This window comes from Macrobrachium nipponense, chromosome 38 (assembly GCF_015104395.2).
Source record: "Macrobrachium nipponense isolate FS-2020 chromosome 38, ASM1510439v2, whole genome shotgun sequence".
In the NCBI taxonomy this organism is placed as follows: Eukaryota; Metazoa; Arthropoda; class Malacostraca; order Decapoda; family Palaemonidae; genus Macrobrachium; species Macrobrachium nipponense.
The window spans coordinates 24,861,043-24,885,745 of record NC_061098.1 but is presented as its reverse complement, the minus strand read 5'-3'; the positions used below and the strand labels follow the sequence as shown (position 1 = coordinate 24,885,745).

Genomic DNA, 24,703 nt, shown 5'->3' with positions numbered 1-24,703 from the left:
ATAATGAAGTCTAGGGTTAGCTACTCCCAGGTATGGTATGACCAATATCAAGTGATATTAAGGACTTGATATTTATGAATAAAAGCAAGTCAAGTGGCCAAACATCATTTATTGTAAGACTGCAAAGAGCGCCTAGTTGATTTGATCCGGTTTACTCAAGTCAATGAAGGTAGGTTAAGGTTACCTGGGGTCATCTACAGCATCATTAAGCCTCCACCCCCCCCCCCCCCCCCCAAGCTCTCACCCCCCTCTCTCACCAAGTTACCTGTTTTTCCTGGATACTTAATAACCAACAACTACCAGGCAATGGAAGATATTAATTTTACATCATCCTCTTATAATTTACTTTACTACTTTACTCATTTAATTCACTTCCATTTCCTTGAATATATTGATTTTGTGAAGGTATTCGAATATTTCTATTCGTTGTACGATAAATAACAGGTACAAAGGTCATGTTGATCGTAGCATATTTCAGGTCATCTTGTCATATATTCTTCGAAGTCACATCCTTCAAAAAACGTTACAGGAAGAAAGGTCAGCCGTATCTTTCTAAGGGGTTAAATGTCAAACAAATTTTTGAATAATTATATTATTATCATTATTATTATTAGGTATTATTATTTTTATATAATTACTTCTATAGTACTCAAACTAGGATGTCTTTACTTAGGTTAATCATAATTTAATGTTGACATTTTGGTTTCAGGTCACTGCACCTTATGGGTTCAGAGCAACCGAGAAGGCAAAGATTAAGACAGATGGACTTAATGTTATTTACACACACATATATATATATATATATATATATATATATATAGGTATATATATATATATATATATATATATATATAGATATATATATATACTATATATATATATATATATATATATATATATATCTATATATATATATATATATATATATATATATATATATATATATATATATATATATATATATATATATATATATATATATATATATATATATATATGAATACTTTGACCTTCATTCATAGTCGGTTTATACTTTAATGGCTAAAACTATACCAGTAAACGAATAATAAAACCCATATGTAGCCAGCAATTTATAGATGTAGCGATCCATCGATCTGCAATATAATCGAGGGTTTACTTACATATAAACCACGCTCTATCAGGCACTTTACTAAACCACAACCGGTTTTTTATAACTAATTCCAGCAGTCGCTCATTGATTTTGGCTCGACAGATAAAACTAATTCATCAGTCGGATATTGATTGATCAAGCCTCGACATAGACGGAACTTCAAAAAGCTGGTGGTTAAAAGCTTTGGCGACATCAAAGAGAGATGTTAATTGGCTCCCGTTTTCCCACCTAACTTGGACATAAGATTAGATTTCAACTATATTTTGGTAGCGATAATGGCAGGAAACAATACGATAACAATAACATCGATAGTATCTCATATTATTTGATTTCAAAACATATCTTTACACGTATTTTACTGAGGTATTATGAACCTGTACCTGCTAATAGGAGAAAGCGTCTTTCTGAGCAAGACGGACTAAAAACATCATCTCGTATTTCGGACCAGAAACAGCAACAGAAGAATTCCAGTCAACAGTTTTTTCTCTGAATAAGTTTTCAAAGGATACTCGATGGTGAAAGTCTATGTCACTCCCTTTTGTTCATCGGAGTGATAAGAGACAAAGGTATAACTTTACAATTATATTTCTTTGAATGTTAATTGCTTCTGGATATTGGATATCCTTAATAAATCGAACATGATATAATTATTACTTTACTTACCGAATTCAAAAGACAGAAAAGGTTGGGATATAAGAGGAAAGAAAGACAAACAGATAAATGTATAAATAAGAAGAGAGAGAGAGAGAGAGAGAGAGAGAGAGAGAGAGAGAGAGAGAGAGAGAGAGAGAGATTTCATTGCCAATTGAGAATACTTTTCGTACCCTTTTAATTTTTTATTGGGTATAAATATGAACCTTCATTATAAAAAAAATAGTATACTTAATTTTGTTAATGATATTTTTCTATTTCCAGTCTACTGGAAATCAGATATCATAAATGTGATTCAGAACTAATTCAAGGTTGGCAAGCGAGAGAGAGAGAGAGAGAGAGAGAGAGGGAGCAAGGACCAATTGCACCAATTATCTAATTACCTAATAAAACCGGTCCCTAAATGTCAAAATCTCCAAGAAGCTGAAAATTTCCTAAGAGTTTTGAAAACCCCTTTACATCCTCTCCCGAACTCAACCCGAACCCCGCCAAGCGAAATAGTGGCCTCATTACTCGGCTGAAGTTGGGCTTAATCTCGGTTATTGCAGAGCCCAATGCAGCTTATAAGAAATAATTTGCCCTCATGAATGCTGTCTCTCTTTTCTCCTCTTCGGTTCCAGTGTAATAGAAGGGAAGGTCTTACCAGTCTTCGTTACTTCCCGGGAGGGTTCTTAGCCATCTTCCTCCCTTCCTCTGGTCCTGTGTAATAAGAGAGAGTCTTCCCAGTCTTACCAAGTCTTCCTTACTTCCGGGGGGTTCCCGGAAAATCCCTGGGATTGCAGAAAGAGAATTCCTCTTTTCTGAAGGGGTCGGTGCGTGCACCTTTTTTTTTTCTTACCTTATTCGAGGTCGTCTTTCAAGTAGATTGAGTCAGAGATATCCATCGGATGTTTCACAACTCCTTGTCATTCATCGAATCTGCAAGTACTTTGAAGTGTAAGGTGATACAAGTCCTATCAATTGCATATTACATAAAGGCATTAATAACCTAAAATTCACGATTTATTTCCATGATTAAAACCTGTCATAATTTGAGGAAGATATTTCTCTATATATATTACAATATTTTCAACAATAATTTAATAACAAGATCTAATATATATATATATATATATATATATATATATATATATATATATATATATATATATATATATATTAATAACTTCTAGGGCACAATTTTTCACGGATACAACATTCATTGAATAGAATGGCTTTCTCACTGTTAACCACTTTTTTGAAACTGCTTCATATTTTCTAATTATTTTCTTTACTTCATTGTTCAGGTTACTAATGGACGCATAATGGGGTTCTTCCATCAATATATCTCCCATAGATTCTGGGTTTTGGGTGTTCTTCAAATGTGACCTCTTCTGTGTGCCATGTATGCGTTTGCGAAAGAACCCCGAGGGGGTAGGGGGGACCCATTGCCACGCCGTCCTTTTGCCGATATATTTCGCCCCTATGTGAGAGGAATGGGGCTTCCTTTGTACATGCTTCCAGCATCTCTTTTAAGATTTTTTCGGGGATCGTAATGGTGGTTTCTCAGAGCGGTATATCTTTGTCCATGATGATTTGTATTGTTTCATCCACTGGTACGTTAGTAAATAAACTTTCAACGTCCAGGGATGCTATGTCTTCGTCGGGTGCGGTGTCTTGCAGTAGGTCGATGAATTCCGTCGATGATTTTAGCGAGAACGTTGAGGGAAAAGGACGGCGTGGCAATGGGTTCCCCCCTCGGTGTTCTTTTCGCAAACGCATACATGGCACACACAGAAGAGGTCACATTTTGAAGAACACCCAAAACCCAGAATCTATGGGAGATATATTGATGATATCTTTATCACAACAAAGGGCGACAATGACATAGAAGAACTAGTACATAAAACTCCAAGCAATTCTACATTAAATTTTACGGTAGAAAGAAGTGATGAGAAGATGCTCCCTTTCTTGGAACGTACTTGTGACCCAAAAGAACAACAAATCGAAGATACCATCCGTATACCACTAAAAACAGACAGCCTGGGATGATGCTTAAATGCTAGAGGAGAATGCCCTGATGCATATAAACGATCTGTGGTAAATGCATACATAAAACGCGCTATAACACACTGTTCCATGTGGAAAGCGACTAACGAGGAAATCAACAGAGTTCAACAGCTGCTCACAAATAATGGCTACCCAGATGAACATGATCCAGCAAGTTGTCAAAAAGAGATTAGAGGCTTTCCATAACCCGACCCCCGAGGGAACAACACGCAAGACAAAGACATCAGATACCATACACAAACACCACGAAGATGAAAGGAAAGCCATCCTTGGTATACTGCGAAGAGGAACCACCCCCCTAGCGCCATATAAACAAAATAACGGCAAGGATTCACTGCAAACCAAACCCTTACGGCCTCATTGGTAATGAAAAATAGTACGGCCCCAAATAATCGACGGAGAAAGAGGATAAATCTGATATAGTATACAAGTTTGTCTGTGCTGACGAGCAATGTCAGTTCCCCCCAAAAATGCTATATCGGCACACAACCACTACACTCAAACGTCGCATGCAGGCCCACAGAAACCCAGGTGCTATTCATCAGCACTTTGTGGATACCCACAATAAAAAAAACCATCATTACAAGAACTTCTCACAAACACCAAAATAATACACAAGGAAGGCAACTACAATCGTTTATTGATATCAGAAGCTGTCAGCATCGCTATGCAACACTGACATTCAGTGAATTAAACATATATGTAATTAATATATATTTATGTATAATGTGTATATAATAATTTACTTTCAACTTTTTTATAATAATTTCTGTTGTTAACATATTTATTTATTTGTCTTATTTTATGTTTCACTATAGTCTTTTGTAAATACTTAAAACTAGATATCTGGCAATTGTACTACCTTTTTTTCCGTCCTCATGACGTCACAAAACGCATGTAGGCTCATATTTGTATTACGGGCTGCTCTGTGAGCAAGAGCCCGTGCTGGCACAAGGCCAGCTTAATCTTAAACAACAACAACATATTTGTATCAGTACGCTTGATAACGTCAATACGTATAGGTTCACGAACAGCTGTCGCGTGTAAAAATACTGGAGTAAATGGAAGAGCCGTATTATGTGTCCATTAGTAACATGAACAAAGAAGTAAAGAAAATAATTAGAAAATATGAAGCAATTTCAAAAAGCTGGTTAACAGTGAGAAAGCCATTCTATTCAATGAATGATATATATATATATATATCATATATATAGTATATATATATATATATATATTATATATATAATATATATAATGTGTGTGTGTGTGTGTGTGTAAGTTGTATAAACAGAGACCTGATAAATTTCTTGCTTATATATTTTCACTCACTGATAAAACTGATAGTATTATTTATCAAATAAAATTAAAGATCTTTTCATTATTAGTACAGGTATCGTGATCAAGGGAAAATGTTAGCTGATGCAACTTTTGTTTCAGAGAAAATAAATGTGATATGAATAATGAAATGAGTTTTCATATAGTAAAAAAAATATAAATAATAGCAAAACATATACCAGTTTTATGTTTTTGGGTACAATTTCTTTCCATAATTTACTGTGACTTAAGAATTATAAATGGAACTGAATATTATATCCGAATACCTATGGATATACGTTCAAGAAGTAAATTACTATTTTTTCAAATATATTCTGTTTAATACAGATCTGAACCTTTGTTCATTCATAAACCGAACGCAAACATCGTTATCCCTATAATAATAAGCCCGTAATATCAAATGAATGAATAATTGAAAAATTATCTTTTTAATTGTTGCTAATCTCGTTGATATGCTTCTTGCATAATATTGCTTAGATGGAATGTATGTACGCGTGTGGGTGTGTGATTATGATATACTTTCCAGGTAATAGCTTTGCTTTCAGTGATATGATATTTATGAGTTCTTTATAACCCTTTATGGGTTGCAACAGCATATATAATACACGTTTATGCACTTGTGAAACGGCAAATAAATAACTGTATTACTTATAATTTTTGATTTTATTTTTTTTTTCACCCTGCAATATCTCTTTAATCGTAAATAATCTGTCCATCATTATTGGATAATAAAAGTAATCTCTAGCCTTTTCTGTTATGGTGAACACACACACACACATAACATACATATACATATATATATATATATATATATATATATTATATATATATATATATATATATATATATATATATATATATATATATATATATGTGTGTGTGTGTGTGTGTGTGTGTGTGTGTGTACATATATATATATATATATATATATATATATATATATATATATATATATATATATATATACATGACTGTATATCTTATCTAATTACCTCGTCGAGGCCTCCAACTTGCCGTAGGTCAATACTTGGCGTTTCGAACAATGGCTCTTCATATAATGAGCTGAGTCGGCTTACCACTGTATAACCTTTATACCACCGTATAAAGGTTAGTGCAATGCTAATGATATATGATTATTGCAGTCCAGCCATACATTAAACCATATGAAATACGGTTCAATCGAAATGATAGTAACTGTAATAATGCACATGAGATTCCTGCCAATACCGTTTTATGAAATATCCCTGTCAACATATTATGCCCATAAATCATTCAAATAAGGTGACGATCAATGTGAATTGTTTTGTCAGGTATGGGATATTAATAATGTGTCAAAACGGATGGAAATATGAATATTTCGTGGGAACAGTTTGCGGTAAGGCCCTTTGATTATTGAACGAATAGTTCCTAGAATCCTTGTTATAAACGCCGCCTCTCTCTCTCACTCTGTCTCTCTCTCTCTCATCTCTCTCTCTCGTCTCTCTCTCTTCTTCTCTCTCTATCACTATAAATATTTCAGAGTTGGTGAATTCTGTTGCTACTGAGCCTTCTATGATGCTGTTAATGTTATCAATGCTTGATTGCGCTGAAGATAATATGTGTTATATTTAGGAAATATATTCATTTATGTGCAATTACTAATGTTAATATCATCCATAAGTGCTCAAATAAATGTTCATATTGATACATAAAGTAAAACTTTAATTTATGGAACTTGTAAGAAAAAAAAGGGTACCATAGACTTTGCAGGGGAATGAGAAGTGTTAGAATATTTATTCAAATAATGCAATACTAATCCAACTTAGCATTAATCTGTGCATATTTAAAGATGTGGCGCTTATTATAAAAATTAACAAAGATATATAACTACTGATTTACATCGTATAAATTTTTACAAAGTCATACGCATATATTCAAAGAAACTATATAAATACTAGCTATCACTTCATCCGGTCATTCCACAGACTTAAGGGTAACATAAATAGAATTAAACAAAGCTGCCTTGGACCGACCCTTTCTTTTCTCTTTTGAAGACCCCAAAAATTATCCGCAGTACTCCTCATAGCCAAAGTAATTGGCCACATAAAACCCACAGTACGTTTCTAAGCCACGATTGAGCTATAGGCTAGTGGTGGTGGCTCTGTGCATGTGCCTGTGTTGCATTATAATTGCCTGGGCAATATGGCCCTTTGAGAAATGGCCTTCCGTCGTCCCATCTCTCAGTTATGTAGATTTACGTAGAATCCATGAATATCATTGGGCAGCATCCTGGTAGAGCATAGTTTGGGTAATAGACGTATATCTTCTGATGCTCTTGGCAAAGTGCTCTATGTCAATGTTCATTTGTTTGTTTCATCAGTTCTGCATACAGAAGAAAAATTCTATTTTCCGCTATTTAAAGATTGTGAAATGGAATTACGTCTTGTAATTTCAACGTTAAAAAAAATGCTGCTAGTTTCAGCTGTTTAAATTATGAATGAAATGAACGTACACATCCATATATTGTTGATATAGAAAGTTAGGATTTATAAACCGTTACTTCAATATATTCTTAAATATGAAACCTTGTTTAAGCAGCAGATCGTAAACAATCTTGACCACATGAAAAGAGAAGCATAGTGTATTCCAACCTGTGTTATCATTAAAGAGAGAGAGAGAGACGAGAGAGAGAGAGAGAGAGAGAGAGAGAGAGAGAGTGAGAGAGAGAGGAGAGCATTATGTTTAGATGGATCTTTTTAAGAGGATTTTCATATAGAAGGAAGCACAGGCTTATTGTGCTCTATTTTGAAATTGTGAAAAAATATTTTCAGTGAATATCAAGAAATAATTCACACCCGTTTAAGCATGGTATTAAGACCGAATTTAGGTCACATAGCTAATGGTGTTGCGATGGAATCGTCACTATATTCAGGGGAACAAACAAGTCTTACATCATGAAGTAAATATTTATTTCACCTAAAGGAAATTATGGATTTACTTTGATCTTTCCGAAAAGAAAAAAAACATGAAATGAAAGACAGGTGACAGATAATGAAATTTATTTTTGCTACAACCCTTCCGCCATTAAACTAATTTAGTGTCACGGGTAATTTTAAAAAGAACCATTCCCACTTAAACTATTGATGCATTGAAATTATGGTTTCCTAATAAAGACTGAAAAAATTTATCCCAATATGAAGGATAGAAAGTTTATGACAAGGCCTTATTTTAAACACCATTTTATTTCCCTTGTGGAAATGTGATTTCTCCATGAAGTCTATTTTGAGAGCGGATCCTTCATTGCAAAATAGTTATTTTGAAACCAGGGTTTTAATTGCAGTCTTGTAATCCGCGTGGGTGTTCTTCAGTATAATTCTTCGTCGTCATTCAGTTATTTTGAGACAGGAAGCTTCCTAACAGATCTATACTCCTCTTATGTGATTTTCACCAGAAAGGAAACCCCACTTAAACACGTGAATATAGATTCGTAAATACAAGTTAAATAATTGGTGACAGAATGCTGAAAGTGTTTCTGTACATATAATTAGAATAATTGTGAAGATTATATGAGTGGGTGCGTATGTGTGTCGGCTTGTGTATGTGTATCACCAAAGAAGCATATTATACTACTGGTATTGCCATTGATTCATGGAACCTTCATATATGTAGCTAGTATTTCTTTTACCAGGATTTTCAAATTGAGCGTTATTTTTCTTTGCATAATTTTGATATTTGATCATTTTGAACAATTATTTATTTTTATTACTTTTGAATGAGTGTTATATCTATGATTTTTTTCTTAAACAATTGTCATATTCAGTATCTTTTGATAATGATCTAAAATACATTTTTAAATAATTATTATGTTCCTTATCTTTAATATTGTTTATACTAAACTTTTTATGTTGTATATTCAACTGTTTTGAGAAATTGTAATCATCAATTTTTTTCATGATAGCTATATTAAATATTTTTGAATATATGTTATATTTAATATTTTTTAAATGTTACTGCCATATTCGATATTTTTGTAATTTTTTGTTTTATATTCAATATTTTTTTTGTTTTTTTAATTACTATGTACAATATTTTCCCTGATAGGTATATCTAATATTTTTTAATAATTTGCTAAGTTTTTTGAAAAATATTTGTTTTATTATTCAATATTTGTTAATAATTTTCAGTTAGAATTATTTTAATGCGTGCTTAATAATTCTTACATTTAATATTTTTGAATACTGTTTATATTAAATATATTGTTATTCCAAGTACAAAATTTGAATTCGACGTAATATTTTAAAAAAGTCGAGAATACCTATTTTTTCCTTTCGTGACTGGACAATACATCACTGTTATCTATGTACTTTCCTATTTGTAATATTATGGCCTGCATGTAATAAACTCCACGCTCAGTGATATAAAGCCAGTTTTTCAGCCCATTCTACATTACCGTTTGCCTCAAATGATTTTATTTCAATATGAAAATATCTATAAAAGATTTCTTGTCACTAATCAATTGCTTCTTGCCTAGTAGTATATCAGCCCCCCATAATACGGAAATATGAAAGCAATTGAAAATCATTGCTTAATCCTAAAGAAAGTTTTCATACTTCCTTTATTTTTTCATTCATTTATTATTATTACGTCAAAATACTATGGCAGAACATTATAAAATCAATAAACATATGAACATAAGGTAAACCTACACCATATATGTGCTATAAATATTTTTTTATACATGACACTGATAGTATCTATTTAAACTGGTATTTTATGAAACTCTATACTATACTGCCACATGCTAAGTTGGTGGTGATGATCCGCCCACTTCGTTAGTTCGAATCCTTTCTTGCATATTCACAGAAAATAGTATGATATGATAGAATCCTCTTTCTTTTACCTTATTAAGTGTTAATCATTTTAGAACTAGAGTTAGTAATATTTTCATATCATTAAAATGCTATTCGTGTAGGGAAACCAGAAGTTTTATAAATTACAGGAAATCGAAGCCAAAGATAAAAAACCTTTGTGGAATGTAAGCAATGCTTTATTTCGGAGCATTATGTTACATATTGATTCAATAAATCAAACAATACAATCTTAAGTTTTCATGAATAACTTATTATGCTGTCTGTCGATTGCATACCTTTGAATATGCCGTATAATTATATGGAACATAAAACACCACGAAATATACCTGTTGGAAGTAGGGAGGAGGTGTATTGAGAGGAACAGCCGCTCAGCAATCACCTGATTTTGATTGACAGCTCGCTCACCGTAGACAACTCGGCTGATTAAGTCAGTGTTGCCATTTCTATACTTTGCTATTTCTGAAAATTAATTTATGAAATCTACGGCAAAATTCGAGCGCCGGAATAATTTTGCTATCTCTACAGAAACTCGTAGAAATCGAGAGAGAGAGAGAGAGAGAGAGAGAGAGAGAGAGAGAGAGAGAGAGAGAGCGCTTGACCCTCATCCTCCACCTACTATATTTTTGCTACTGATACCTTGCAGTTTCACTGCATTATAACCTGGTCTAACAACTTTTAAGAATGGAAATTTGCTTCAAATATATGTAAACATTCTTAGGTAAAATAACATACATCTTGATACATTAAACATGTAATTGATTCAACAAAAGAAAATACATTAATCAATCATTGGATAGGCTACATCAAACAATACCTTGAATAACAAAATCATTCATCATCGCTTTCCCGACTCTTCACTGTCACTGGTGATGTTAGATGGTCACGTGCTATATCCCTTTTCCTATAAATATCCTCCACTTCTCTTGCATGGCGCATACATGACTTTCAGTCCTCTGCTGTACTCTGCCTATTGCTAGTTTAGTTATACGTTCAACATTTGTCAAAGTCTGATTGGGATTTGAATTGCATTTCTTAACCTCATTTTTTACTTGTGCCCAAATCAATTCTATCGGGTTGAACTCACAGTGATAAGGAGGAAGTCTGAGACCTCATGGCCAGCATCTCTAGCGATTTTTGTCAATTTCATACTCCTGGAGGTACTTGTGTCTTGGGGGGGGCCCTTTAACCTCTCCCCCCCCAAACATCTATAAGTTCGGTTTTGGTATAGGAAGGGTCATGAGCTATATTGTGGTTATTACCAGGAGACAATATCCGATTTCCTTGAACTGCTGACAGGTGCTTTGTTCAATATTTTTGAATGATATGAAGCATTATCTAAGACAATGAGCGACCTAGCGGGAATGTTTATCAGTAGCTGTGTTTTGAAACCATGATAGAAAGCATGTATGATTCATACTATCATGGTAATCAAAAATAGCAATCCTCCTGGTACGAATCCATATTCTCCACCAGCATGCACTATGATAAATTTAGCTCCTTTACCAGTTTTCACTCGTGGACCAACAATTCCATCAGGTAGAGTCCAACATTTGTCCACACACTCATTTTGATTTACCCATGTCTCATCCAGTTATATTTCCGGACTTAGAGAATCGGATTTTCGCTTTCATCAATAAGCCTTAGATATTTATTTCGGGCAAGAACAATATCGTTCCTTTCCATCAAGAGCTTCCTACCGCATTCACTTTCTTATAACGAAAGCATAGTTCCTTAACAAGTTTGAGAAGGGATATATAAGCACCAGGGAAATTCAGAGGTGGCTTCTTCACCTTATCCAGCAGCTTTTCTATTGTTGGAATTTCACCTCTTTCATAGAAGCCATTATCTCCCGACGTATACACAGTCCTTATCAAATCATCTAAGGCTCCCATTACTGGTGACTTTCTTGACCTAAGGGAGGAGAGTGCATCTCTCCAACGCTTGTGTTGCTGCTTTTATCCGCTGAATGGAACGAACAGATATTCTTGTTGCAGCAGCAGTCCTCTTTATGATATCATCTTCGCCTTCCTTATCATATTGCTCACGAAGATAATTGCAGACCTTAATAACGACGATTCTTGTCTGGCTCGTTATCCGTCCATACGTTTTGTGTTTTTTAAGCATCCTCTATTATTATGTTACTCCTTTATCCTTTAGTGTATGTTAGTATATCGCTGAATGTTACTGAGCTGAGAGCTGTTTCTCTTTTTTCAAAGTTAGCTCGGTTAACAACTGCGTATGATATTTCCGCCAATTACAGTAACTGGCAATTTTAGTGATCATTGCTGCCTCCCTAGAATAAGCGCATGTTTTTCTAACCATGAAGTATGTTATTTGGACACGTGGACTACTATACATGATTCTGACCAATTTCTTATATTTATTTACGGGATATTGAAGATAAATGAAATCAGTAGTGCATTCGAAATCGTGTAAATCCTTGACTTTGACTATTTGAGTTATACTTTAGTGATAGTTTTCTCAAAGTTCTCAAACGTTTTCCATCATTTAACGTACATTTTTTCATTTTCTTTAAAGAGTATAAATTACTTCTACAAAAAAAAAAACAACCAACCTGAATTAGTAATTGCAAGCGCCTTCAACACACTCAATGAATAAGCCACGAATAGTTTGCTGTAATCCAATTACCACCTTCGCTTAGCAAGGGCGGGGCATCACCGCCAACTTAGCGTGTGGCAGGTTATAATGAATAAACATGATTTGCATAACGATTTGTCAACTGCTAGTTCAGTAACTATTGTTTAGGAATAGTTTTCGGTTCAGACAATGGTAGTACCATAGCTATCATAATTGCCGCGGGCGACCCTATTTTGCTTATTCCATAGGAGGGCTAAATAAATTTGCATATTCGTTAGTAAAATGACTGTAATTCCTAACTAACCATATTAGTCAGATTTTAATGTTAATTGAGATTTATTCATAATGAAATAAAAAACATCACAAATAAATTAGCTTCTAAAGTACTGGTATTACTAAAAATCGCCTGACAGAAGTGCACGGGCATCCAGAATGACCAACGGAATTATCATATGAAACGATTGGATATAGCTGTTTTAGCTGTGTAACAGCTAAAACAAAGGAAATTTATTTTAAAAAACATAGTTTTAACTACTGTAAACACAGAATAGTGCGTATTATTTGCTCAGTTCCCAACAATCAAAATCTTTTACGGTTTGTATTCCTGATTGGAAAGGACACCAGCGAGCATGTCTCCAAGCAGGGGTCAGAATTATCAACAGACAATTTATATAGAGCTTTTATGATTCAATAATTTGGGACTTTATTTTTAATATTGAACTTTTAAAAATTGATTGAAATTAAATTGATTTTTTTTTTGTATTTTTTTTTTTTTATTTATGATAGTATCAGTTTTTGTATCATTTTATGTCATTTCATCATAATCTCTAAGATTTGTAGATGCTATCTTGACTGCAAACGAATCGCTGGGAAAAACGTCACGCCCATTGGTTTCCAAATAATTGTGATTTTTTTTGTGACTTTCATGAAATACTATCGTCAAAAGAAATGCATATTAATTATTAGGCTTGTTTTTGGCTTAAAGTTTTCTCCAAACTTGTGAAGTTGACCCAAATAAGATTTCAGGGATTACGAAGGGTTTCACTCGATGGCCACTGAACTTTTAGGAATGCCAACTTTAAACTAGTTTAAGTTAAATGTCTATCAGTTAATATGCACATGATTGGAATTTGTTTGAAAATCGTAAATCCATTTGAATAATTGACATGTCCCTTTTGATTCCGGCGGAGCTTGGTTTATTATTTGTTCTTAGTAATTATAACAGATTATTGTTATGTTGGCAATTTTTCGTCATCCTTCCCCGAAACACCAGTTCTTTGCCAGAACGGGTTGTTGAAAACCTTTTTTATATTTCCGAGTGCTTCTTCTTCAGGCATCAGTTTGATAGGAATTTGTCTGTTTTTAAACAGCTTGTGAGAGAGAGGGATATTTCTATGCTTATCTAATTTTAATATCGAAATTACTAGAAGAGAATGAGTTACCTAAGAGTTAAAAATACCGACAGACATTATGTTTAGAGCATTCTACATTGTAGGAAAATGGGGTAATTTATTTATAGGACTAGGGAAGAAAGATCTTTCCATACTCTGTTTTTTCCATCTGTCCATCCGCCTGTGGTGTTTGCGCATGGTAACACTGCGTCCCGGGCTTTAAATAATATCCTATTTCGAATATTAACGGTATAATCGCATACAGTAAATTATTAAAACACTTTTCCCTCGCAAATGTACACCAAGATATCCTTTTATTTACCTAAAACTTACACCTAGCGTAACTATTTAAAGCCCGGGACGCAGTGTTACCATACAAAAACACCACAGGCGGATGGACAGATGATATCTCATATAAACGATTAACAGTCGTGGAGACATTTCATACCTTTCCAGTTTCATAAATAAGACTCTTAGATTGGCTATTCTGGTTCACAAATACCCGCCTGATTTAATCGTGAATTTTCAGAGAATCTCAGATTTCTGCGTTTTTTTAAAGCAAACCTGAGGAACGCAGCAACCTGAAACCGTTTCATTAATTATATTATTATTCGAATGTTTTTTCTTAACGACATCTCCTAACCCTTAAAGTGTTATCAGATTAAAATGTAAGAAATCATAATGTTTACATTTGTGGCCACTGAAAATTCAGTTGTGCCAAATTTTACGTATTTTAAATCATATTAATTATCACAGAGTGTGTCATACATGGTTTACTATTTTCTGAAGGACAGAATTTCCATTTCTGATTCCGTAGAAATTATTTCTCTGATTCCTTAGAAAGTAGTCAATTATTTATCAGCAACAACAAATGACATCTTGCCATGTTGGCAATCCTGTACATATCCTCTTTAGGCAAGAGACCAAAGAAATAAGTTTCCCCTTAACTCGCTTTTATACCCCGTGAGGAGGACGACCCTCCACCAGACCTAGGCAAAGGATTCACTTGGGGATTCGACTGCAATGAATGAGGACGTCTATTGCCCTCGGAGCCTGGCCAGAGTAAGCGTTTCTCTCGGCCATCAGAATTTATTTTCTCCTTTCTTTGTTTTTCTCTTTGGAGGAGCAAAATTTAATATACATTCTTGTCTTCACTGTTTTGTAAGTAGATACTGTATTGTATCAATATTCATGCAAGTCTCAACCGTAATAGATATACACTACCTTCATACGCATGTAAGCACATTTGTATGTTATAGTTTCAGTTCTTCTTTGATGCATTGTATAACTGTTGTATTTTGGTTATATTACAGCATGAGTGTTTGGAAGACATGTTATATAGATCCTTTTTTTTTCTTCAGTTTTAATAATAATAATAAGAACAACAATAATAAACCGAGCCATATTAATGATAATTAAATCGGGGTTAGTTACTCCCAAGGTATGGTATAACCAATATCAAAGTGATATTTGTGACTTGATTTTTATGAATATAAAGCAAGTCAAGCCTGAATAAGTGGCCAAACATCATTTATCGTTAGACTGCAAACACCACTTATATTTGACCTGCTTTACTTAGTCAAAAGAGGTGGATCTTTAAAATCAAAACGAAGGGGATACGGTTACCTGAGGTCATGTACGGCATCATTAAGCCTCCAACGCCCCAAAGTCACCTGTCCTTATTGGATACTCTTAAAAGCAAACACTACCAGGCAATGTGAGATATTCAATGTACTACATCATTCTCTTAGGAATGACATTTTCTTTGGATTTTACATATTCATCCCACGATTTTCACTAACATTTTCATGAATATAATGATTTGGAAGGTATTCGATTATTTCTATTTCTTGCGTGATAAATAACAAGATATAAGGTTAAGTGGAACATGACCCCATATTTTAGGTCATCTAGTCTCATATTTTTCGAATCTTCAAAAACGCGTTGAGGAGAATAAGGTTAGTTGTACCTTTTCCTAAGAGGGTGAATTGTCAAGCGGAATTTGTTATAATTATATTATCATAATTACTTTTATAGTACTGTCATTTATGATTGTGTGATATACCTCCAAATGTCCATATTCATTTGTTTACTAGTTATGTAATGGGTTGTTCGGTAATTATATTGTAATGGTAATTGGTTTCGAATGTAAATAAACAAGCGAGAGTTCTGTAAATACTTTTCTTTATATGTATGTAACGAATATTGTTAGTCTCTGTTTAGCCGTCAACTTGTACAGTAATCTCTTATTAAAGAGACATATCTTTGGCTCGTGTTTCTTTGCCAGCCTACAAGAGATCAAACTGGCGCAGTGAGTAGGATCTGTTCTGCTGGTGGAATGATCGTAGTCAGAAGTGATTCCAAATTTAAGATTTGATTGACACGATGGAAGAGCAACTACAACAATTGACGGAGCTGCTGGCGAAGCAAGCGGATATGGCTCAGAAGAGGGAAGAACGTTTAGCTACGATGTTAGAAACTATGATGAGCGCCGCAAAATAAAAGGAAATGTCAACGAAAATCGTCAACGAAGTGGAGGTGCTGAAATTACGCAAAATGATCGCCAGTGGCGGTATAAAATTCCTCATAGTGCCACACCTGCACCTCACCTGTCATCGTCAGTCTCTTTGAAGGAGTCGATGCTTGGCGGCATAAATTTGAAGGATATGCAATGCTGACTGGAATCAAATCATTAACGCCCGCTGAGCAAAGGTCGGTTCTCGCCTCTCTTTTAGATGAAGGACTGGGACACGAACATTACGATATGGCCTCTCGTTTTCGGCTGATGCAGATCTTGAAACTATACTTGATGCCATGGAAAGTCACTTGCGCGGTCAACGGAATATCATCGTCGACAGAAGAGAATTTTATTACCTTAGGAAACAAGAAATAGGGTTGAGAGTTTAACTTTCGGAACGAATTTCACTTTGTGGTATTCGCGAATTGCAGCATTCTGTGATTTTTGTTCATCGTGTATGGACAATAGATTGAGAGACCGTATGTTGTTGGCACTCGTGATGAACAAGCTCTAAAACGTATGCTAGAGGAAAAGGAACCTGAATCTGCTGAAGGCTGTAGATATTTGTCGAGCTTCTGAGAGTGCTAATAAGAATAGCACTACAATACGAGGAATGATAACACAGAGTATAGCTAAAGTTTCACGGTACAAAAGAGACTGCAAGAAGCACCGAACAGTTTATATAAAAATGAAAGAATGGTTTAGATGTGGAAAAGATCGAGATTTGACATGAATGTTTGTAAGGCAAAGGACAAAAAGTGTTCCCAATGTGGAAAGATTGGACATTTTGCTGTTGTGTGTAGGTCAACAGGAAAGGAAACTCCCTCTTTGCTGAAAAAGAGTAAAGATTCGAAACTAAAGTCAAATGGTAGACTTAACAGGGATGTACATAGGATCATAAGTGACGTGTATTAGCAGTGCCATTTCTCAAGCAACCCCGAAAGTCCAGATTCACATTACTCATCCTGCAGGGAACTCTTCTATACTATGGACACCACCGGATTCGGGAGCAGAAGCAACGGTGATGGCCTCAATGTAGCGAGGTCTCTTGGTATATATTCCCTATATGCTTGAACCTTCTAAAATTGAAAAGCTTTGTTCTGCTGGTTATCAGACCCTTAATTGTGTGGGAGCTTTTACTTCGTACCTTTCGCTTGGTGATCGACAAACTAAAGCTGAAATAACTGTGGTGAAAGAAGTAAAGAGAGCTTTATTAAGCTGGTTTGATTCTTTTGCTTTTGGGAATTCTACCGGAGGATTTTCCTGCTCAAATTCATTCTTTTCCCGTACGACTGTCTGTAGATCCAGATGAAGAGAAGGGTCTCATAAGGACTACAAAGAGAAAAAAAGAGACTACTTGTAATGTAGTTTATTCTCCTGTTGCACTTCCAAGGTGGCCTTATGAATGTGATCCAACTGAAGAAGAAAGGGCAGAGCATGCTGCAGCTTTGGTATCAGCATTTCCTCGGGTATTTGGTGCCACAAAAACACTGAGGGAGATGCATGGAGGTCCCATGCATATAAAGTTGTCTGAGAATGTGAGACCATTTGCTGTGACAGCCCCGCGCACTATACATACAGCTGGAGGTCGGAAATAAAGGATCAGCTTGATGAACTTTTGGAGAAAGATATTATCTGTAAGGTTGAGCATCCTACAGAATGGTGTCATCCCATAGTCCCTGTTGCTAAGAAGCCAAATGGAGTAAGATTGTGTGTTGATCTGACTAAGCTTAATAAGTATGTATGTAGACCCACTTATCCTGTACGATCACCACATGATGCAGTAGCTTCGATTAGCACTGGGGCAAAGTGGTTCTCTACACTAGATGCAAAAATGGGATATTTCCAAGTCAAGATTGCAGAAGAAGACCAGGATCTCACATGCTTCATTACCCCATGGGGTCGCTATAAATTCAAGCGAGCGGTAATGGGACTTATTTCTTCAGGAGATGAATATAATCGAAGAGGAGATCAAGCTATCGGTGATATACCACAAACTGTAAAGATAGTTGATGATATTCTTGCATACGATTATTCTTATAAGGATCATCTAGCCCATATTAATTCTATCTTGCAAAGAATGTGATGTATGGGATAACTCTTAATCCTCTCAAAAAATTTGCTTCGCAAAACGTGTTTGTTTATTTGTGGGTATAAAATCTCGAGCAATGGCTACACCAGTTGATTCCCCCTCGCAAAAGTTTGGCTATTGCAGACTTTTTCCTGTACCACGAATATAACAGATCTTCGATCTTTTATGGGACTTGTTAATCAGCTTGGAAGTTTTTCTTCAGTAATTGCACATGAAGCACAACCACTCAGAGATTTACTGAGGCAGCGTAATGAATGGTGTTACAACACAGCATGATTTGTCTTTTAGGAGAGTAAAGGAAGCACTTACTGCACCCCTGTACTTGCACATTTTGATGCAACTTTGCCAACCATGTTGCAGACAGATGCATCGCGACTGCATGGTCTGGAGGTTGGTTTTACTTCAAAAACATGGATCGGACTGGAAACTAACACAATGTGGCTCAAGATTCCTTTCAGATGTTGAAACAAGATATTCTGTGATAGAGCTGGAAATGACAGCTGTTTTATGGTCAATAAAGAAATGTCATACTTACTTGGCTGGATTACCTCATTTTCATGTTGTGGTAGATCATAGACCATTGATAACCCAATTCTTAACAGTAAGTCCATTGGTGAAATTGAAAACCCTAGACTTCAACGCATGAGGAGAAGCTAAGTAATTTCAGTTTTACTGTCCCACTGGCAGAAGGGAAGTATTCATTGTATTCCAGATGCTTTTATCGCGTGCACCAGTTCAGGATCCTACGGAAGAAAATTATTTGAATGAGGATGGATCCACTGATCCTTTGCATGTTGCAATTGTGAATGCCCTTGACATGCATGAAGATGGTGTACTTCTGACACCTCTAAAGGACAAAACACTGGAAAAGGTACATGTTGCTGCTGAACAGGATGCAGAATACAATTCACTTTGGGAAATTATAATGAAAGGTTTTCCTGAACACTGCCATAATTTTGGAAGTAGAACTCAGGCCTTTCTGAATATACGTGATATGCTTGCTGTAGATGATGACCTAATTGTTTATGGAGCAAAGACTTCTTATACCCAAGTGTCTTCGATGGGAAACTCTTGAATGTCTTCATGATGGTCATCAGGGAAACAAAGACCGACACAAAAAGGAGGCGCGACAGTGTTTACTGGCCTAAATTGACAGAGATATTGAGAATATGGTTTTCTTCTTGTATCAAATGGTCATCCTCTTCTACCAAATCAAAGAAATGAACCTCTATGGCAGGAAGAAGATCTACCAAGTAGAGTTTTTGAATCCGTATCTGCGGAGGTTATTTTCATGTCATGGGTCGTACTTATCTTGTTTATATTGACAGGTTGTCTGGATGGCCTTGTGTATCTTCGTGCCAGGGTATAGCTTCTGCATCCAATCTAATACGGTCACTGAGGGCTATATTTCAGATACTGGTGTTGTTTTTGTTTTGTTGAAAACTGATTGGAGGACCACAGTTTGCTTCATCAGCTTTGAGACGTTTTTTGTTTTTTTATCTCGCTGGGGAGTAGACATCGCATTACTTCGCCATATAATCCGAAGGCAAATGGACATGCAGAAGCATCAGTGAAAATTATCAAGAAGCTGATTATGACCTACTGCTAAGAATGGGAACCTGGATGCGGATGAATTTGCCCGTGGAATGTTGGAGCTTAGGAATACACCTCGTGCTGATGGCAGATCACCAGCTCAAGTTTTATTTGGTCATCCCCTCAGGTCTATATTCCAACACATCGTCGCTCATTTGCCAAAGAGTGGCCAAAAGAAAGCAGAGGAATGTGATGTTAAAGCAGAGTATTTGCGAAGTCAGGCGAAGCAACGATACGACAGTACTGCCAGACCCCTTTCTCATTTGAAAATGGGTAGTTAGATGATGTTCAGGATCACTCACAGGACTTTGGAATCGCCCAGGTGTTGTTGTCGGCATTGGATCAAGGCGAGATTATCTCATAAAGATGGGCAATGGGCGCATTTTGTGGAGAACCGAAAGTTCCTGAGACCACATCGACCTATTTTACCAATATATGGATCAAGCCTTGATGCAACTAATACTCCAGTAAACCAAAGGATGTGGAGAAGTCACAAGATAATCTACTGCTGAGGTTATTAGCAAATCAATCTTGCCTACACCAGCTCCACGTCGTAGTTTGCGGCATAGGAAAGAACCTGATCGTCTACAAGTGAAATGGAAGAAAAATACATATGAATAAGAATGGATATTTTCAGACGCCAGGGATTATAATATATTACCCTAGACGTCTTAGGGGGAGGTGTGTGATATACCTCCAAATGTCCATATTCATTTGTTTACTAGTTATGTAATTGGGTTGTTCGTAAATATATGTAATGGTAATTGGTTTCGAATGTAAATAAACAAGCGAGAGTTCTGTAAATACTTTTCTTTATATGTATGTAACGAATATTGTTAGTCTCTGTGTAGCCGTCACTTTGTACAGTAATCTCTTATTAAAGAGACATATCTTTGCTTGTGTTTCTTTGCCAGCCTACAAGAGATCAAACAATGATGAATTTCCTTATGTTAATTATGATTTAGTATTGAAATAACATAAGTGTTAGTTTTGGTAAAAAGGATATTATCAATAATAAGTCTGTTAATTATATTCTTCGTTTGTGACTGAGGTCTTTGCAACTTATGGTTAAGAGCAACCAAGACAGAGAAAGATCAAGACAGATTGACTTCCTCTAATGCAGACAAGTACTCAGATTTCAGAAGGTTATATATATATATATATATATATATATATATATATATATATATATATATATATATATATATATATATATATATATTTATATCACATACATATATATATATAATATATATATATATATATATATATATATATATATATATATATATATATATATATATATATATAATATATATATATATCCATGGATCATTACATCTAGAAATAGGTCGGTCACGTTTGGATTTATATTTGGTTTTATCGGTTTTTATTATCTGCCATTAGATTTGAAAGTGAGTTGGAATAAAGGAAAAAGTATTCATATTCATATATATAATATATATGTAATATATATATATATATATATATATATATATATATATATATATATATATGATATGAATACTTTGTCTTTTATTCCTACTCAGGGTTTTAAGTCTAATGGCCGAAACTAAACCGGTAACCAAATATAAAACCAAACGTAGTGACCATTTCCTAGGTATACGATTCGTCGATCTGCAATATTCTCGAGGGTTTAATTACTAAACCACGCTCTATCGGACACTTTTCTAAACCGCAACCGGGTTTACATAACTAATTTCAGCAGTCGCATATTGATCAATCCTCTACAGAGACCGGAACTTCCCCAAAAGCTGGTGGTGAAAAGCTTTGGCGACATCAAAGAGAGGTGTTAATTGGCTCTCGTTTTCCCCACTGACTTAGACATGTTTTAATGGCGTTCTTTTCCTTTGACGTCACTTAATTGAATATCGTGGGGGGGGAAGTATTTAATCTGCTTTGTGTTGATAGATACGTTTAGCTAATGGACTGAATATGTCCTTGTTTAGGCTGTGACGCATATACACAGATTAACTTTTTGTTAGTTCGAAGCAATAACTGTCTGTAAACGACCATGATTAGCGATCTTGGGTGTTAGTAAAGAAAACTGAAAACATGGCTCGGTAACAGTGAATTCAGCACGTCGCTCAGCTTTGCAAGTGCTCTTTGTAATTTTGCGTCTTTTACTGGAGACATGATAAAGGCCATGTTGTTATTTACAGATACAAGGAAGGCAACGTCCAGTGAGTCTTTAGAAATCTGTCATTTCACAATATTCATGGTTTAATTTTTCCGTGTGTGATTTTATGACTTTGAATCCAGGAGGGGGCAGTTTTTCTAAGAAAATCTGAACTAGGCGGTGACGTTGCCATGGTAACCCAGTGTTGCCAGTGATGAATAGGAACTTCACTCAACCCTTTTTCTTTACCAGTAAAGGTGTTGGTCTATACCTTTCTCTTTTCTGACTATTTTTCTTTTTCTTTAGCTGAATATAAACTCGAGAAAGCTCCAAAGGGAAATCAGCCTGCAGAGAGAGAGAGAGAGAGAGAGAGAGAGAGAGAGAGAGAGAGAGAGAGAGAGAGAGAGAGAGAGAGAGGAAACTTACAGGAAAAGGTGATCAATTATTAAATATGAGTGAATAGAAAATATACTCTGAAAATTTCCTTCAGCAAAGCATAGTGCTAAAGTTCCAACTAAACCATACTTGATATGCCTTCAGCATTCAGCCACCTAATGTCGCATCGCATATGTCATATGTTGTACATTATAAAAACATCCTCACTAAAATGGCACTTTTTAATCACAATGTCATAACTGTTCGAAATGAAAAATCCTCTATTAATCAAAAAACATAAACCAGGTTATTACTCATTTCTCAAAACTAGCAGAGAAAAATGATCTTCATTTTTCTTTTACCTGGCTACAAGCTAAAATTGCTTTCACATACTTCGTTACTTTAATACCCGAAGTTATCAGGATGGAAAAAAAAAAATTCTGAATTTCTCACTGAGCCAGGAGTCTGAATGAGAAAACTTCGGCAATAGCTCATGGAGAAACTATGTGCTTAGGAATTCTCGGTATTACACGCTGATAGCTGTGAAATATGAGTGGTCTAGAGCTATTATTATATGCATTCTTCTTGAAAGCAGGTTTTAAGGTATATACTTCGTTTCCACCTTAATGAATTGTTTTTGCATTAGTGAATCGTAATTCTTGAGCCCCGTTGGACTTTGGTGAAAACTAGCAAGTGTTTTGACCAAGTAACTCTCTCTCTCTCTCTCTCTCTCTCTCTCTCTCTCTCTCTCTCTCTCTCTCTAAATTCATTATTATTACTAATATTTAGCATCATTAAACTTTGTGCTATCATATTATCTAAACGTAATATTATGTTTTTGACATAATTCTGTCCAATTCTTCTCTCTATCTCTCTCTCTCTCTCTCTCTCACACACACACACACATAACGCAGTTTTTAAAGCTGGTCTGCATGATATATCCCTGAAATTATATCATACATAACCTGCAAATCGGGACAACGTGATTGAAGTAAAAAAAATGATAACATTATAATATGGGTCATACAAAACACATTCTAATGACTAGAGAGAGAGAGAGAGAGAGAGAGAGAGAGAGATGAGAGAGAGAGAGAGAGAGAGAGAGATTTAGTTCAAAATAATCATAAATTCCTTGCATCTGGCGAGGAGAGACACTGACATTCAAAGGGATTTTGAAATAAATGCAAAATGTGAACATGACTCATGAATATGCTCCTGACTGGCTGTTGACAAGCCAATCACAGGAGTGGAAACTCTCAGTCTCTCTCGAGCGTTCACGGCATGATGTATGTTCCATCTCTCCTGAGGATTAAACGTCTTTCAAAAAATATCCCTCAGGAGAGGAGGTGGAATACATCCTGCCTACATGGAACTCTCGACAGAGAGACTGATTTTATTTCCAGTCCTGGTGAATTGGTTTATCAACAGCCAATCAGGAGCGTCGTAAGGGACTCTCCTAGCATCAGATGCACCGTTGATGAATCTACTATATTCCCGTTGCGGATTACCATAAAAAAAACGTAAACAAAATATTGTAAATATCATAAGATAATGTAATGAACCCAAAGAAATATTAGTCTAAGATAACGACCCCTCCTCCGAAATCCCCCTGAGTTCCAAGCCTGTTTGTACAAATTATTAATTACGTGACAAATTCAATGGAAATCTTTTGATTTAGGACTTTCAAACTATGCAATAGAGAACTGAAATTAGCATTTTCTGCCTGACTCAGTAAACTGCATCAATGTATCCACTGTATTTAGACGTTATAATGTATATTCACTTGAATTTGGTGTGTATCAAAAAAAGTTTATGATAGAGTACATAAAATGTAATGTAAATTTATTGCATGATTTAGATTTAAGCAAGTGGCAGGCTTTTTAAAGAAGGTAGCCATCTTGATGCCTTAAACTGTGTCTATTTGAAGTAATTATCTAAATTACACATCCATACAAAACATTTTTTATTAATACTTCATT

The 24,703-nt window shown here is 35.2% G+C and overlaps 1 protein-coding gene across 1 annotated transcript in view; it reads right to left on the bottom strand.

Moving 5' to 3' along the window:
- Positions 1-11,909, bottom strand: part of LOC135209776 (zinc finger protein 595-like) — a 13,423-nt gene extending 1,514 nt beyond the window's left edge. Inside the window, exon 1 of the mRNA XM_064242558.1 lies at positions 11,715-11,909. Within this exon, the coding sequence (XP_064098628.1) occupies positions 11,715-11,909 (195 nt within the window). The remainder of the gene's footprint in view (positions 1-11,714) is intronic.
- Positions 11,910-24,703: the final 12,794 nt, after the last annotated feature.